This window comes from Rutilus rutilus (genome assembly GCF_951802725.1).
Source record: "Rutilus rutilus genome assembly, chromosome: 12".
NCBI classification, from domain to species: Eukaryota; Metazoa; Chordata; class Actinopteri; order Cypriniformes; family Leuciscidae; genus Rutilus; species Rutilus rutilus.
This window is the reverse complement of record NC_140217.1, coordinates 2,021,965-2,038,093: the sequence shown is the minus strand read 5'-3', so window position 1 is coordinate 2,038,093 and position 16,129 is coordinate 2,021,965. Positions and strand designations below refer to the sequence as shown.

At 41.8% G+C, this 16,129-nt stretch overlaps 1 protein-coding gene across 1 annotated transcript; it reads right to left on the bottom strand.

Moving 5' to 3' along the window:
- Window positions 1–8,128: 8,128 nt before the first annotated feature.
- On the bottom strand, window positions 8,129–10,872 carry sowahcb (sosondowah ankyrin repeat domain family Cb). The gene has a single exon (XM_084425120.1). The coding sequence runs from the start codon at window positions 10,718–10,720 to the stop codon at window positions 9,284–9,286; it is 1,437 nt and encodes a 478-aa protein (XP_084281246.1). The 5' UTR covers window positions 10,721–10,872; the 3' UTR covers window positions 8,129–9,283.
- Between the last annotated feature and the right edge of the window lie 5,257 nt (window positions 10,873–16,129).

Below are 16,129 nucleotides of genomic sequence, written 5' to 3'. Positions count from 1 at the left end.
CAGAAGGCAGTATAGCGAGAGAGTATTAGATTACGTACTGATCATGCACCGATCATGCAAGCGGACAGCCAATCGGAAAGCAGCTCTGATCTAGCGGCTGCGCTAAGGAACTGTTAGTTTCGTTTTCCACTCTGTTATGGAGGGACGGTTCGTAGTTCACTTTCCTCCTAATTCCTGCCTAATTTGTGTGCGTCAATGACGAAAAGTAAGTGTTTAATTATATTGTATGTTGCTGTTATTGCTGCGTAATAGATTATTCAATGGTATTGAGAATATTGTTTTATGTGTAAGTGAAGAGATACGCAGCAGGCTGCGGCCTTGCACGGACGAATGTTTTTCTAAACATACGCGTGTCAACTCACAGATGTAAATCAGGCCAGTTTAGCTCAGCGCTGTTAATGCGATTGCGACATATTTCTTTTAAATTAACATTACATTATCCGGAAGTGTGATTTGAGATATCTACCCATGTTTATGTAAATTTATTTAGTTTATTAAGCTCAGTCAAGTTTAATGAAGCACAGTATGTATGTATATTACATTACAATGTTATGTACTGATGTTTAAATGTGTCAAGGTGATCTTGTTTATTGTAAACTCACTTAATTTATGTATATTTCTCCTTTCTTTGTTTAGACCACACAAACTTGTATAATAAAGCCATTTAATTGGGGTTCCTGTCTCCGTGTCCTTACCGACACTCCATGGCGACGGCCAATTTTACCTAGCAACCAGTCCACCTTTACTACAAGAATTTGGTCCTTCGAGCCGGAGAGGGTCGTTACCATGGCAACCCCTAAGTCTGCCCCTACCTCATCCCAACGTCCACGCAGAGCAGTTCAGAGACCTGCCTACCTAGATGACTACGAGGTCGACTATGCTGGACACCCATCCGGGCAGGTTGTAAGACCTAAAGGGAAGGCAGTGAAGACTTCAACTCCCATCTCATCTCACCAACCCTTTGGAACGACTGGTTTATCAGAGGAATTTATGCTGCAGATGATGGAAATTACAAAGCAGCAAAGCGAGACCGCTAGACGCCAAACAGAGCTCCTGGAGAAAGTCCTGCTACAAAGCACTCCTCAAGCATCTACCCACTCCTCACGAGCATCATCACGGCATCAGACACCTCGGACCCAGATCCTGCAATCAGTGGAGAGGGGACAGCCGAAATCTGATGTAAGCCCTCGTGATGTAAGTGCAGATCCAAGTCGCTGGCCACAGCCTGTCAAACCTTTATCCCCATTCGTTGAGGAGCTTTCCCAGGCTCTGAGAAAAACACAAATTAGAGACAATCTTTTCCAATCACCACCTCTTGTGAGCAGACAGACCACTCTGTCGTCATATCAGTATGCTTCGCCATGCTGTAGCACCAACTCAGATCCAGCCAGAACCCAACTGCGTGATAGAGCAGAGCCCTGGATGAAACCGTTGCCTCCGCCACCCGAACAGATACAGAGCCAGCCCACCCAGCCTTCTATCTACCAAGTACCACCCCCAGAGGGTTTTCCGACACACAGTCAGTTTGCTTCAGAGACTGAGCCAATGCCACAAACTTCACACCCAACTACAGCATTCCAGCCTAGGGTTGATGCTGTGTCCTACACCCCTCAATTCTCTTCATACTGGCTTCCAACAGTAGAAGGTCCCACTTTCCCAGACTTCATTAAGGAGGACAGAGCCCAGTATGTAGAACTCAGAATCGCTTTGGACAGTCTGCTTCCCCCCCAGTTACCAGAGCATTATAGGTACTCCATCCTCCTGAAACATGTGAAGGTGCCTAATGCACACAGACTGGTTTTAGCACATGCAGAGTCAGTTACGCCGTACACTAATGCTCTGCAAGCCCTCGACAGAAGATATGGCCGGCCCTATCAGTTTGTGTTGAGGGAAATAGAAGCTTTGGAGAACCTACCACCTATCCGTGCTGGTGATGAGCGGGCATTCGATGATTTCTCCCTCAGAGTCCAAGCCATAGTTGGCATGCTCAAAGCCCTTAAGGGGGATGGTATTGAAGAATTGCACAGCGGGTCAAATGTGAAACGTCTTTTGAACCGCCTTCCTCGTTCACAACAAACCCAATTCAGGAGGCATCACCTCAAAAGGAACCCAGATAAGACTAAGTTCTCCCTCCTTGAGTTTGCAGATTGGCTGCAGCTGGAAGCCAACTGTATGGAGTTTGATCCAATTGAGGAGACCAGAGCCACAAAACGAGATCAAAGAGCAGCAATTCGGGGACAGAGCAAACAAACCACCATACTGCATGGCGTAGAGCAAAGGCAGGGCATAGAACCAACAACCAAGTCCAAGTCGGTTCACCCCAAAGTATCTACTAAGTCTAAAGTTATCTGCCCATATTGCAGCGCAGAACATTACCTCAGCCAGTGTACCACATTTACAGCATTAACCAAGGAGCAAATGGTTTGTTGGATTAAAGACAATAAACGCTGCTGGAAATGTGCACGATCCCATATGGCCAAAGACTGTGACCTAAAGAGGCCTTGCTACCTTTGTCAAGCTAAGCACCTCTCCGTGCTTCACGACATCAACCAAAGGAAGGGTGAGGTCACCAATGGAAACAGTAGTCTTTACAACTCCACCACAGAGACTCTCTATCTAGACCAACCTCGCTGCGGTGGGAAAGTATTCCTGAAAGTTGTTAAGGTTACCATCCATTACCAGCAGAAAGTTTTGGATACCTTTGCTGTACTCGATGATGGCTCAGAACGAACCATTCTGCTTGCCACAGCTGCACAGCACCTTGGTTTGAAGGGTAAGCCAGAACAACTGAATTTACGGACAGTGCATCAAGACATCAGGACATTGCCTGGCACTTCTGTAACCTTCAGCATATCCACCCCAAGTAACCCCAGGGAAAGGTTCATTATTCAGGGGGCCTTTACTGCAGACCAATTCGGACTGGCAGAGTATACCTACCCAGTGAGTACCCTGCAGGAGAAGTACCGACACCTCAGAGGTATACCCATAGCACCTCTGGTCAAAGCTCGTCCCCTACTGCTTATTGGTTCAGATCACACTGAGCTCATCACCCCAATTGAACCAGTGCGACTGGGTCCACCCGGAGGTCCCGCCGCAGTCAGAACACGCCTTGGCTGGACCTTGCAAGGCCCCTCCAAACATCTCCAGGATCAACTCTCAGTCTCGCAGTGTCTGTTTACATCTAACTGCTCACCATCTGCAGAGCTGTACCGCCAAGTTGAACGGTTATGGCAGTTAGATATTCTGCCTTATCGCAGTGAAAAGATGATAGTAAGGTCACAACAAGACCAAGAAGCGCTGAATATGCTGGAGACACAGACAGTGCGGGTGAAAGTAGAAGGAGTTGACCGATACGCCACACCACTTCTGAGAGTTAAGACCATGCCTCTGCTACAAGCTCCGAAGGAAGCAGTGATGTGTCACCTCCGTAACATCGAACGCCGACTAGCCAAAGACCCGCCTTTAGCTAACAAGTACCAGGAAGAGATTCAAAAATTGGAGAATGCTGGTTATGTCACTAAAATTACTCCTCAAGAAGCCGCTCTGTATACGGAATCCTGGTATTTGCCCCACCATATTGTAACCCACAACGGAAAACACAGAGTGGTATTCAATTGCTCGTACACCTACAAGGGGGAAAATCTAAACAAGCAGCTGTTACCTGGACCTACATTGGGCCCCTCTCTTCTTGGAGTGTTAATTCGCTTCAGAGAACATCAAGTCGCCATCAGTGGAGACATCAAAGGAATGTTCCACCAGGTCCGACTGCTTCCCCAAGATAAACCCCTTCTGCGGTTCTTATGGCGGGACCTACAGTCTGAAAACCCACCAGATGTGTACGAGTGGCGGGTCCTTCCATTTGGCACAACCTGTAGCCCCTGTTGTGCGACATTTGCAGTTCAGCGACACGTTTTCACTCATAGCCAGCAGGGTGATAAGATGCGACAGTCAGTTGAACGGTGCTTTTATGTCGACAACTGTTTACAGAGCACTGCATCTCCAGTTGAGGCCCGTGAGTTGATCGATGGATTAAGGTCCCTGCTGGCGTCGGGCGGGTTTGAAATCCGTCAATGGGCGAGCAACAAAGCCTCAGTGGTTAACCATCTCCCAAAAGAGGCCAGATCAGAGAACACAGAGTTGTGGATTTCTCAAAATCAATCAGATCCACAAGAAATGACCCTGGGATTAAGCTGGCATTGCATACCAGACACACTCCATTACCGCCATCGCTTGCTCTCCTATCATGAAGTCACAATGAGAAACATCTACAGAGTCCTCGCCAGTCAGTATGACCCTCTGGGCTACATAATCCCCTTCACCACCAGGGCTAAAGTGCTAGTGCGGCAGTTATGGGTAAAGGAACGAGAATGGGACGACCCCCTTCTCCCTTCTGAACAGCTTAAGGCCTGGCAAAGATGGGAAACAGAACTAGAGCACCTACCATTGATCACCATGCCTCGGTGTTATGTATCAGCTGCACTAGATGTTCCAGAGGCAGAACGAGAACTCCACATATTCTGTGATGCCTCTGAGGCAGTCTACGGGTCAGTAGCATACCTTCGTACTGACTACCAAGGACAGGTTGAGTTGGCGTTCATCCATGCCAGATCTAGAGTAGCTCCGAAAAGGCAACAATCAGTACCTAGACTTGAGCTCTGCGCCGCTCTCACTGGAGCACAGTTAGCCAAGCTACTCCATAATGAGCTCTCATTAGAGATCAGGAATACATTCTTGTGGAGTGACTCAACAACAGTACTCACCTGGCTGACATCAGAATCCTGCAGATTTAAAGTTTTTGTAGGAACCAGAGTATCTGAGATACAAGAACTTACTGAAGGTCACTGCTGGCGCTATGTAGATTCAGGAAACAATGTCGCTGATGACATTACACGTGGCAAAACCCTGCTCGAGTTATCCCAACCCACTAGATGGAGTAAGGGGCCAGAATTTCTCTACCTACCACCTGAATCATGGCCAGAAAGTCCTGCCATTGGTATAAATGAGGACCCCACTGAGCTCCGTGCTACAAAATTTTGTGGCCTCACTTCAGTTGATCCAGGATTATCACTGCCAGATCCTAAGCAGTTCTCAACCTTTGAGGAACTCCTAGAGGTTACTTGCAGGTCCATGCACGGGGCGGCGGGGAAAATTGATGAGCCGAGAGCATTGGAGTACGAACAGGCTGAGAGAAGCTTATTGAGACAAGTCCAGTTAGACAGTTTTCCCACAGAGTATCATGCTCTCAAAACTGGTAAGCCTATCCCTTCATCCAGCCGTTTACTCACATTATCACCGGAGCTGGATGAAACAACTGCACTCATCCACGTGGGAGGACGTCTGCGCCGAGCCACCCACTTAAGCTACAATACAGTGCATCCAATCGTCTTAGACCCAAAGCACCCTATCACTCACCTTCTGATAAAGAAATACGATACCAAACTCTGCCACCCTGGTCCAGAAAGGGTCTTCGCAGAAATGAGAAGATATTACTGGATCCTCAGAGGAAGAGAGGCAATACGCCGCCATCAGCGTACCTGTGTTGAATGCCAAAGATGGAGGGCTAAACCGAACATTCCAAAGATGGCAGAACTCCCTCCCGCCAGACTCCGCCTCATGAAACCAGCCTTCTATTCTACAGGGGTGGATTGCTTCGGCCCATTCCTGATAAAACGAGGGAGGAGTAATGAAAAGAGGTGGGGAATAGTATTCAAATGCATGACTACCCGCTGTGTTCACTTGGATTTGCTGAGTAACATGGACACAGACTCATTTTTAATGGCTCTGCGGCGCATGGTCGCTCGACGTGGGACCCCCGCTGAAATCCTGGCAGATCAGGGCACCAATTTCCGAGGCGGTGATAAAGAGTTACAGACAGCTTTCACTGCCATGAGCCCACATCTCCAAACCCAGTTAGCAAATCAGAAGATCCAGTTTAACTACAACCCCCCAAACGCCCCACATTTCGGAGGTATGTGGGAGCGTGAAATCCGCTCAGTTAAAAGTGCCCTACATACCACCGTAGGATCCCAAACTCTGACAGAGGAAGTCCTCAGAACACTTCTTGTAGAGGTTGAGGCCATACTCAATGCAAAACCACTGGGGTATGTCTCCTCTGATGTGGCAGATCCAGATCCGGTGACCCCAAACTACCTGTTGATGGGGCGGCCTGATGCATCACTGCCTCAGGTTGTCTACCCAGAATCTGACATTCTTAGTCGGAAAAGATGGCGGCACTCACAAGTAATGGCAGATCAGTTTTGGACAAGTTTTATTAAGAATTACTTGCCCGCTCTGCAACCACGTCAAAAATGGATGAGTGACTCTGACAATCTCACACCTGGAACTGTTGTGATGATAATAGACCACCAACTCCCTCGAGGTCTGTGGCCTGTTGGCAAAGTAATAACCACATACCCTGGATCAGATGGTCGTGTTCGTTCAGCAAAGATTGAAGTAAAAAACAAACTCTACCATCGACCAGTGGCTCGTCTCATTACACTGCCTGCCATCCCAGATGATGACCCTACAACAGACTAGGAAGATGAAAAGTACATTTGCACAACAAATGTAGGGGCGGCTGTAGAAAAGGATGGTCAGTTGCGACCCCTGCTGGACACATTTATCCATTTACATCATACAGAAGGCAGTATAGCGAGAGAGTATTAGATTACGTACTGATCATGCACCGATCATGCAAGCGGACAGCCAATCGGAAAGCAGCTCTGATCTAGCGGCTGCGCTAAGGAACTGTTAGTTTCGTTTTCCACTCTGTTATGGAGGGACGGTTCGTAGTTCACTTTCCTCCTAATTCCTGCCTAATTTGTGTGCGTCAATGACGAAAAGTAAGTGTTTAATTATATTGTATGTTGCTGTTATTGCTGCGTAATAGATTATTCAATGGTATTGAGAATATTGTTTTATGTGTAAGTGAAGAGATACGCAGCAGGCTGCGGCCTTGCACGGACGAATGTTTTTCTAAACATACGCGTGTCAACTCACAGATGTAAATCAGGCCAGTTTAGCTCAGCGCTGTTAATGCGATTGCGACATATTTCTTTTAAATTAACATTACATTATCCGGAAGTGTGATTTGAGATATCTACCCATGTTTATGTAAATTTATTTAGTTTATTAAGCTCAGTCAAGTTTAATGAAGCACAGTATGTATGTATATTACATTACAATGTTATGTACTGATGTTTAAATGTGTCAAGGTGATCTTGTTTATTGTAAACTCACTTAATTTATGTATATTTCTCCTTTCTTTGTTTAGACCACACAAACTTGTATAATAAAGCCATTTAATTGGGGTTCCTGTCTCCGTGTCCTTACCGACACTCCATGGCGACGGCCAATTTTACCTAGCAACCAGTCCACCTTTACTACAGTTACTATGGCAGTACGAGCGGAAACAGCGATAAGGCGGATATTACGTCATTGACCGGCGACAAGTGGCAAGGGACGGGCACTATTTAAAATTGTGAATTTCTCTGAATTTACAAATTCTTGGAAACATTTAGGATAATGTAAGTACACAATTAAAAGAAATATATAACACTGTGCAAGTGGTTTTTGGATATTTTGATAAAAAATTCTTACATATTGTACATTTAAGCACCTTGTACGAACCCTGAGAGAAACATAAGCTGTGTTTTCAGAGCATAATGACGCTGTGACGAGAGGCACAAAACCACCAAAATAAGGTGTTTAGTCAAAGGGCTTGTTGGAATGAAAGATCGAGTTAGTTCTCATTCATCAGGGTGTATCCGTACATTATTTGGGAACGCCAGTGTGTGCCGCTTCTTTAGCATGGGTGTGTTCAGTATTACACATTCAAAGGAATTGTGCTGGATTATACCTGTTACCTGGTTACAGTGCTGCATGTCTGAACTAATTCATCATTCTTTACCCGGTTAGACGAGTTACGAGATCTCAGTCTGAAGGCGTTGGCTAATCTGCAACAGATCATCCCTGAACTTCACAGCTCAATGAGAAACGTGTCAGATATGATCAGCAAGACCAGTATCTTACTCAACTTGAAAAGCTTCCTTAAATGTTCAGGGCAGGCAATAGATTCAGATTTTACTGCTGTAGATCGGTCAGTAAGGATTCAAAAACACTTCAGAGGAAGATTTTTATTTTTTACTTTAAACATTGCATTAGTGATTTATGCATCAATCGCTTCACCTACTGGTCAGAAGTGGGCGGGGCCAAGGAGGTGATGATGTGAAACTAGCCAATGATGTGTTGACCTGTGACAGAGTGATGTCACAATGTAATTTAAAATACAGGAGTCTTTCAGATCAGATTCAAGTGAAGATAAAGTTGAGTTATGAATGTAAAGTCCAGTACGTCAAAAATCATCAAGGAAAATCTGACTCTTTGTGTCATGAGCCCAAAAGTCCCATCAGTACAAATAGTAAAAAAATAAAAAGCAATGTTCCGCAACCCTTGAATATCATAAACGTCATAAAATGATCATAAAACATTCAAGTTTCAAGGCTCCTAGTTAAATTTAAATGAATACAGAAATGGTGTCACTATAAAATTTCCTTCTGAGAAATAAAGCTTTCAAGTGCATAATGCTGAAAATCAAAAGTGCGGGAAATCTAATACTATTTGATTCAATATCGGATTTATTACTATGTCACAAAATTTTTAAAGGTCTGTCTGGTGGATCGATGGTGTTTCAAAACTATTTACTGTAAAAAAAAAAAAAAAGATATATATCACAAATCACTTGTGATATAACCTCCATACACAAATACATATAGATACGTCACAATTTTACATTAATTCAGGTTAATTCTGATACAAGGTAGTTTGTGACGTCAGAAACACCAGCGATTTCAAAGCGTGTTTTTGAGACTGTCTTTGGTTCACTGCAGTTTTAAGGAGGAAATACTCAGCAATGGATTGGATTTTCACCACAGGGGGACTTTAACAAAAGTCAAGACAGAAATCAGACTATCATAATGCTTTGGAAGACTATTTTGAAATTCAGTTTCACAATAAATATTGTGCAAGACAGGAGATTAAAAAAAGCCCCAAGTGACGGGGTCTTTACTCTAGACTCAGTTTTTAAGAACCCTTTATGCAGAAAAGTTTCTGAAATGTCTTTGCATAATACTTTCATGTTTAATGCGTCATTTCTAGTGATAAAGAATGTTTTCAAGCTGCATAATTCATAAAATTGAATCAAATCAAAATGAACTGAAACTAAATCCATAAAGTCCCATGATAGATATGTGAAGTCTGTATGAAGCGCAACCTTTTCCCAATGTCACCCAAAGAGGTTTGATTTTGGTCTTGAGAGGTTTGAAGGCTCTTCTGTCGCATCTTTCTCAAAGCGGTCCATGAGAGAAGTGCTGTGCACGATCTGCGACCGCAGCCGGATTTTGTTCAGACTGGGTCTCATTTTAGTGAACGAAGATTTCCTGCGAAGAGAAGGTTTCCTGGCCACACCGTTACTTTCCTCTTCGCTACTGTTTTGTGTTTTCAAAGGTCTGAAGTTGGAGTGAATAACCCTCGATAATCTCCAGCGACTCGCGTCTCCAACATCCACTTGATCCGCGTCAGATTCAACGCACGCGCCCACGATGTCTAGAATGTTCCGCGCGATGTCGCTCTTTAAATAGTGACACGCTTTTCTCCCGTTGTAATCGCGAGCTTCCACGTCGGCGTCAAACGCGCCGACTAGCAACTTAACGACCTCGAGATGATTATGCATCGCGGCTAAATGTAAAGGTGTGTATCCCGCGCTGGAGCGCGCGTTGACGTTCAGCGTGATGCCATTTTCTTTCGCAAAGTTGACTAGCATTACGATCAGCTCGTGTTTCCCGAGCTTTGACGCCCAGTGTAAACAAGTGAATCCCGTAATGAAGTCTTTCCTAGTAATGAGGCTGGGATCCCTGAGGAGAAGCCGATGGAGACTCTCCCAGTGTCCGTCAGACGCGCTCATCATCCAGTCGTGCTCCAGCGGCTCGAGCGTCAACGACGCGGGCTCATAATCGGCGTCAGGACGCGGGCAGTCGCGACACTTTCCCGGGAGATACACGGAGCTTCTCAGACGAACCTGAGGCCAACTGTCAATCAAACCCTGGGCGAAATGTTTACGGTTGAAATCATCAGTTAAACGATTTTCTTTTCCAGGCTCTGACTCGCTTTTCACTTCATTTCCCAAACTAGTTCCCTCAGATTGTTTCCTCTCTTGTTCTTCATCTTCACTCTCTGATCGGTTTATTTTCAGACTTAAATCAGTTTTATCCTCCTTCGTCGTGCTACTGTTTGTATTCCCCATGTCAGATTCTGTCGCTCCCTGTGAAAACTTGACTGAAGGATCTGGTCGTGATTTTGCGTAACCAGTTCCGTAACCTGATCCAGGTAACGTTAACACTGACATTCCTTCTTTTACTCCACTTTTGCTGACACAGGCCTCTTGTTGTTCTTCTCCGCGGGATTTGAGCTCATTCATTCTGTCACTCGTCTCGTTTGAACGCCTGAATTTCTTTTTGAGGCAAACGTATTTCTCCCCGTTTTCCTCTTTAACGTAAGCCACGCTGTCTACGTACCGTTTAAAGGCTTCCTTTGCCGCTTGTTTTAACGCAGGATCTTTGGGAATTGTAGCTCGAAAATGATCCGTTAAATGCGTGTTCTTCACGCGTCCTCCGTTCTCCTTTATGAAATATAAAACCGTTTCTTGGTTGCATTCGGTCGCCATGGTGTGTGTTCATCAAGCGATACACTGCCTCTGTAAAACTATCACGGACTATTTAACAGTACATAAATAGATGATATATCCAGGGAAACAGAGAATGCTGCGTTTATCCTTTATTCCCCAGTTAATCTGCCTGATGCTCCTCATCCCCGCCCGCACTCATTCGCTCACTCGGGTCGGTAGTTCTCTATTTCTCCCACAGGTGGCGCTGTTCATCTGGACTGAAAACCAATGGATTTACGAATATGTGACCCTGGACCACAAAACCAGTCACATGGGTACATTTTATATTTAAAAAAACATGAAAGCTGAATAAATAAGCTCACCATTGATGTATGGTTTGTTAGGATAGGACAATATCTGGCCACTATACGCTGGATATGAATTTGTAATATCAGGAATTACAACTATTTTAATTTCAACTAGTTTGTATTTTCAACTAGTAAAAACTATCATTCTTGATATTTGTAATTGTATTTTCACTAGTTAAATGTCACCAAAGGCTGCCATTCAAATTCAGTTGTTGATGAAATCAAGATTTGCTTTCTTACTAGTTGAAATTCCAATTTCATATTTCAGAAATAGTAAAAATGTTAATTTATGATATCAATAATTACTTTGTTACAAGTAAAAATATATATTCCTGAAATCAAGAATTCAGTTGTCACTGAAAATGTCTTTTACAACAAAAATGATGTATGAAATATAAAGGTCACTTGACATTCATATAAAAAATAATCAAAATTTTGCACTAGTAACCACGTAATTATTCATATAAAAAATTATGATTTTTTTACTTAAGAATTAATACGTAAGAATTATATTTCTGAAATGATAAGAAATCAATACTTGATATCAACAACTGAATTTGAATGGGAGCCTAAGGTGAAAAAACAGTTCCAGATATCAATTATTATAGTTTTTAGTTGAAATGTAATTCTTGATATCAAGAATTAGCATTATAACTTGTGAAAATTGAATGGTTTATCAGTAATTCGTATCCTGGGAATGAATAAAAGTCAATCAGCTCGACAGGAATGTGTTCATGAAAGATGCCCGATATGTTTAAAGTATGGGAATCATCTTTCAGTCACAGGACAAAAATGAACAAAGGAAACTGAAACTTTATTTCACAATTCTGACCCTTTTTTCCCCTCGAAATTCCGCAAAACTCTCAATTCTGAGAAAAAAAAAAAGTACGAATCGCAAAACTCGGAATTGGTAAAAATTCAAGATATCGTGAGATCTAAACTCACAGCCAGCAAAGAAATAGATATAAACGCATATTAGGAAGATATTCATATCAGGAAAGCTTGTTTCCGCCATGGAATGAAAAAAGTATCTTTATGCAATTGTGAGTTTACATCGATATAAGATAACAAATAAAATAAAACCTCATTCTGAGAAAGTTAAAATTGTGAGAAAAAAAAAGTCAGAATTGTGAGATATAAAAATGTCTGACATTTCCTCGCAATTTCAAGTTTTATAAACATTAATCAGACAATTTTTACAAATGTGTGTGTGGCCAATAAAATTGAAAAGTATTTAATTGCTAAACCATTGCGATACTAACTAGAATTAAACAGAAGTCATGGGTACATTTAAAAATGATAATAAAACATGAATTTAAAAAGACAAAACAAATGATTCCTGAAGATCCGTCATATAAAGACACCAGTTTAGTGACCAGGTTTTAATTGAAACATTGGTGCAACATCATTTCAATGTCACATCACAGCATGACCTGTAATGTTCACAATATTTACAAAACTGCTGTTTAGGACATCTTTAAAAAAATCAATCGAAACAATAAGAAATTATGGACTTTAACAAACTAAACCTAACAGCCACATCAAAGCTATCAGAAACAAACAGAATCAAGTGCACAACATACTTTACAAAGTCGACTGCTGTAAAGTACATACTGGTGAGAAAATATATACTCAGATACGCATCGGGGAATATTGACATCAGAGAGGCTCGTAACACCAGTCAGATACCAATCAGAAAATAGCAAGCAAAGACGACAAAATAAAAATGTTCACACACACACGCGCACGCACACACACACACGCACGCACACACACACACTCACGGAGGAAATGAAAGACTCGAGAATAGAAATGGAAAGGTTTTGGGCAACACTGACCACATGAACACAAAATGTATTTTGACCTTGAACAGTAAGACTTTGAACACAGAGCCGCATCATTGCACTGACAACAGAGTCGACTTCACCAGCACACACACACACACACACACACACTCACACACACACCAACCGTCTGTTCATGGGCTTCAATGATTTCACCTCTGGATATTTGCGTTGATATAGTTTTCAGATCCACTGCATGGAAATATTGCACTTAATTTTGTAGTGAACTTCCTGTCCGGCCCGAATCCGAGGAGAGAAACCGGTCCAAACCCGGAGTTTAATCGGCCCGAGATTAGAGTTACTGAAGAGAGATCCTACACACATCTATAGAGTTTACACACAAAAAATAATTTAATAAGCTCTTCATCTTGAGTTAGTGTTACTGGCAGATGTGCTACAGTAGTTATATACAACCTGTCCTGACCCCAACGGTGACCTCTGACCTCCAGGGTGAGGCTCCTTCCAGTCTATGACCCCTAAAGCACAACTTCTTTTAGAGCGTGAATCTGAATGATACCAGGACTTTCCTGAGTCTGTTCTACAGTTCATCGGTGTCGTTCATTAATGCAGTAATGACACGTTATTACACGATCGGGTCACGTGACAGACGCACTCGGGCGTGCTCGGATGCCGGCTGGCCGATATGTACACGTTCTCGGACTGACCGGTACAAAAGCTTGTTTCTGCCACAGAATAAATAATAATAAAAAAAGTCATTTTAATCTCAAAATTCACACTTTTTTCTCAGAATTGCGAGATCTAAACCCACAATTGCGTGAAAAAAGTCAGAACTGCGACTATCGCGCAACTGACATAAAGTCAGAATTGTGAGACAAAAAGACAATTGTTAAAAGTAAACAAATTCAAGTTTATATCTCAGAATTACGACTATTTTTCAGAATTGCGACTATTTCTTAGAAATGCTACTATTTATCTCGCAATTCTGACTTTATAACTCAGGAATTAAATAAATTAAATAAATATAAACTCATAATACTGAGGAAAAAGTCAGAATTGTGAGTTTACATCTCAAAATTACGACTTTCTCAGAATTGCGACTATTTCTCGGAATTCTGTCTTTATAACTTGCAATTGAAATTCTGAGATATAAACTCGCAACTGCGAGAAAAAAGTCCAGATTGCGAGTTTATATCGGAATTCAGATTTTGTATCTCAGAATTGCAACTACTTCTCTTGTAATTCTGACTTTATAACTCACAAATGAAATGAATTCAGAATTCTGAGATATAAACTTGCAATTGCGAGAAAAAAGTCAGAATTGCGAATTTGACTTTTACGCAATTGAAATGAAGTCAGAAATGGGGGATATAAAACCATAATTGAGGCAAAAAGACAATTGTAAGATATACAGTCATAATTGAGACTTTATATCAGAATTGTGAGACTATTTATCGCAGTTCTTTTTTTATAACTTGATTGAAATAAAGTCAGAATTTTCAGATATAAACTTTCCCAGAATTACAACTATTACTTGCAACTGAAATAAACTCACAATACCGAGGAAAAAGTCAGAATTACGAGTTTACATCTCAAAATTACAACTTTCTCAAAATTGAGATATAAACTCGCAACTGCAAGAAAAAAAGTCCAGATTGTGAGTTTATATAATAATTCCGATTTTATATCTCAGAATTGCAACTATTTCTCTTGTAATTCTGACTTTATAACTCAAAAATGAAATGAATTCAGAATTCTGAGATATAAACTTGCAACTGCGAGAAAAAAGTCAGAATTGCAAGTTTATATAAGAATTGCGACTGACTTTTACGCAATTGAAATAGTCAAAAAGACACAATTGTACGATATTGTAAGATATAAAGTCATAATTTCGTCTGAGTTTATATCAGAATAGTGTGACTATTTATCGCAATTCTGAATTTATAACGTGACTGAAATAAAGTCAGAATTCTGAGATATAAACTCGCAACAGTGAGAAAAAAGTCAGTTGTAATTTTGAGAAAGTTTACATCTCAAAATTACAACTTTCTTAGAATTACGACTTTCTCAAAATTGCCTCAATTGCCAGAAAAAAAAATCTTAATTACAACTTTCTCAGAATTACGACTATTAATCTTGCAATTCGGACTTTATAACTCGCAACGGAAGAAGAAACGGCTGAAGACGCATCTTTGTCAGCAACACTTGATCCATTAATACTAACACTTTCTCTTCTCTTCTATAACTATTAAAATAGAATAAAACAGCGTTAGACTACTGGAAGGGTCACTGCACTCACATGTCCTACTGTTAGCTTCACTGCTTCTATCGCTCTTCTCATTTGTAAGTCGCTTTGGATAAAAGCGTCTGCTAAATGATTAAATGTAAATGTAACTGAAATAAAGTCAGAATTCAGAGATAAAGTCGCAATTACCTTTTTAATAGTTTTATTCTGTGGCGTAAACCAGTTCTCTGGATATCTCAGTGACTGACAGCATTCTGGACGTCCGTGAGATGAAGATCACCACAGTAATGATGAGGCGAGCGGACGATGACACCATCCTCTACTGCTCATTTCTTAACGAGAGAAACTTGAGGAGAGAGAATAATGAGTGCATTCATAAAGGCAAAACAAACTAAAATAATACTGAAGGGTACGTGTCTGTGTGTGTGTGTGTGTGTGTACACACACGTATAAGGCTTTACCGAGCATGTGCCGCATTATTGCCAAGATTTACTGAACATGTCAGGGAGTTTCATACATCACTCTAACACACATCATAAGGCCTCAGTTTTCCTCCATGTTGGCCAGTACAGTATGAAACCAGTGTTTCATCGGTGTGGTCTAATATAACTCAAACAAATATGACAAAAGAAAAACTAAATAACGGTATAAAGACAGAAAACATGACAGGACGATCCTAAACGCATGACTGTATTAGTGTTTAGTGCTGGAAGACCTGAACTATATAGAGAAGCCCACAAGTCAAACCCGCAACTAGCCCATTGAGCTGGTGAAGTCCACTCCGACACACTCACACACACACACACACACACACTCAAAATACAACTCAAACTGAAGCTTAGAAAAGTCTCAGATTGACTCTTATTCATCGTAATGTCGCAGGGCCTTATGGGCCGAAGAGACACTTCTGCTTTGTGTTTTGTACAGCTGAAGATAAAGTGTGCATCGAGTTGGCTTGTACATGTCATTATCCTACAGTATTTACACTTCTTCCCATGTTTTTACCATGAAACTTCTGTATTGTCTATATACACATTGAAAACATATCAGAAAT

Coding starts and splice junctions, on each gene's coding strand:
- sowahcb (XM_084425120.1), bottom strand. CDS start 10,720: ATGGCGACCGAATGCAACCAAGAAACGGTTTTATATTTCATAAAGGAG.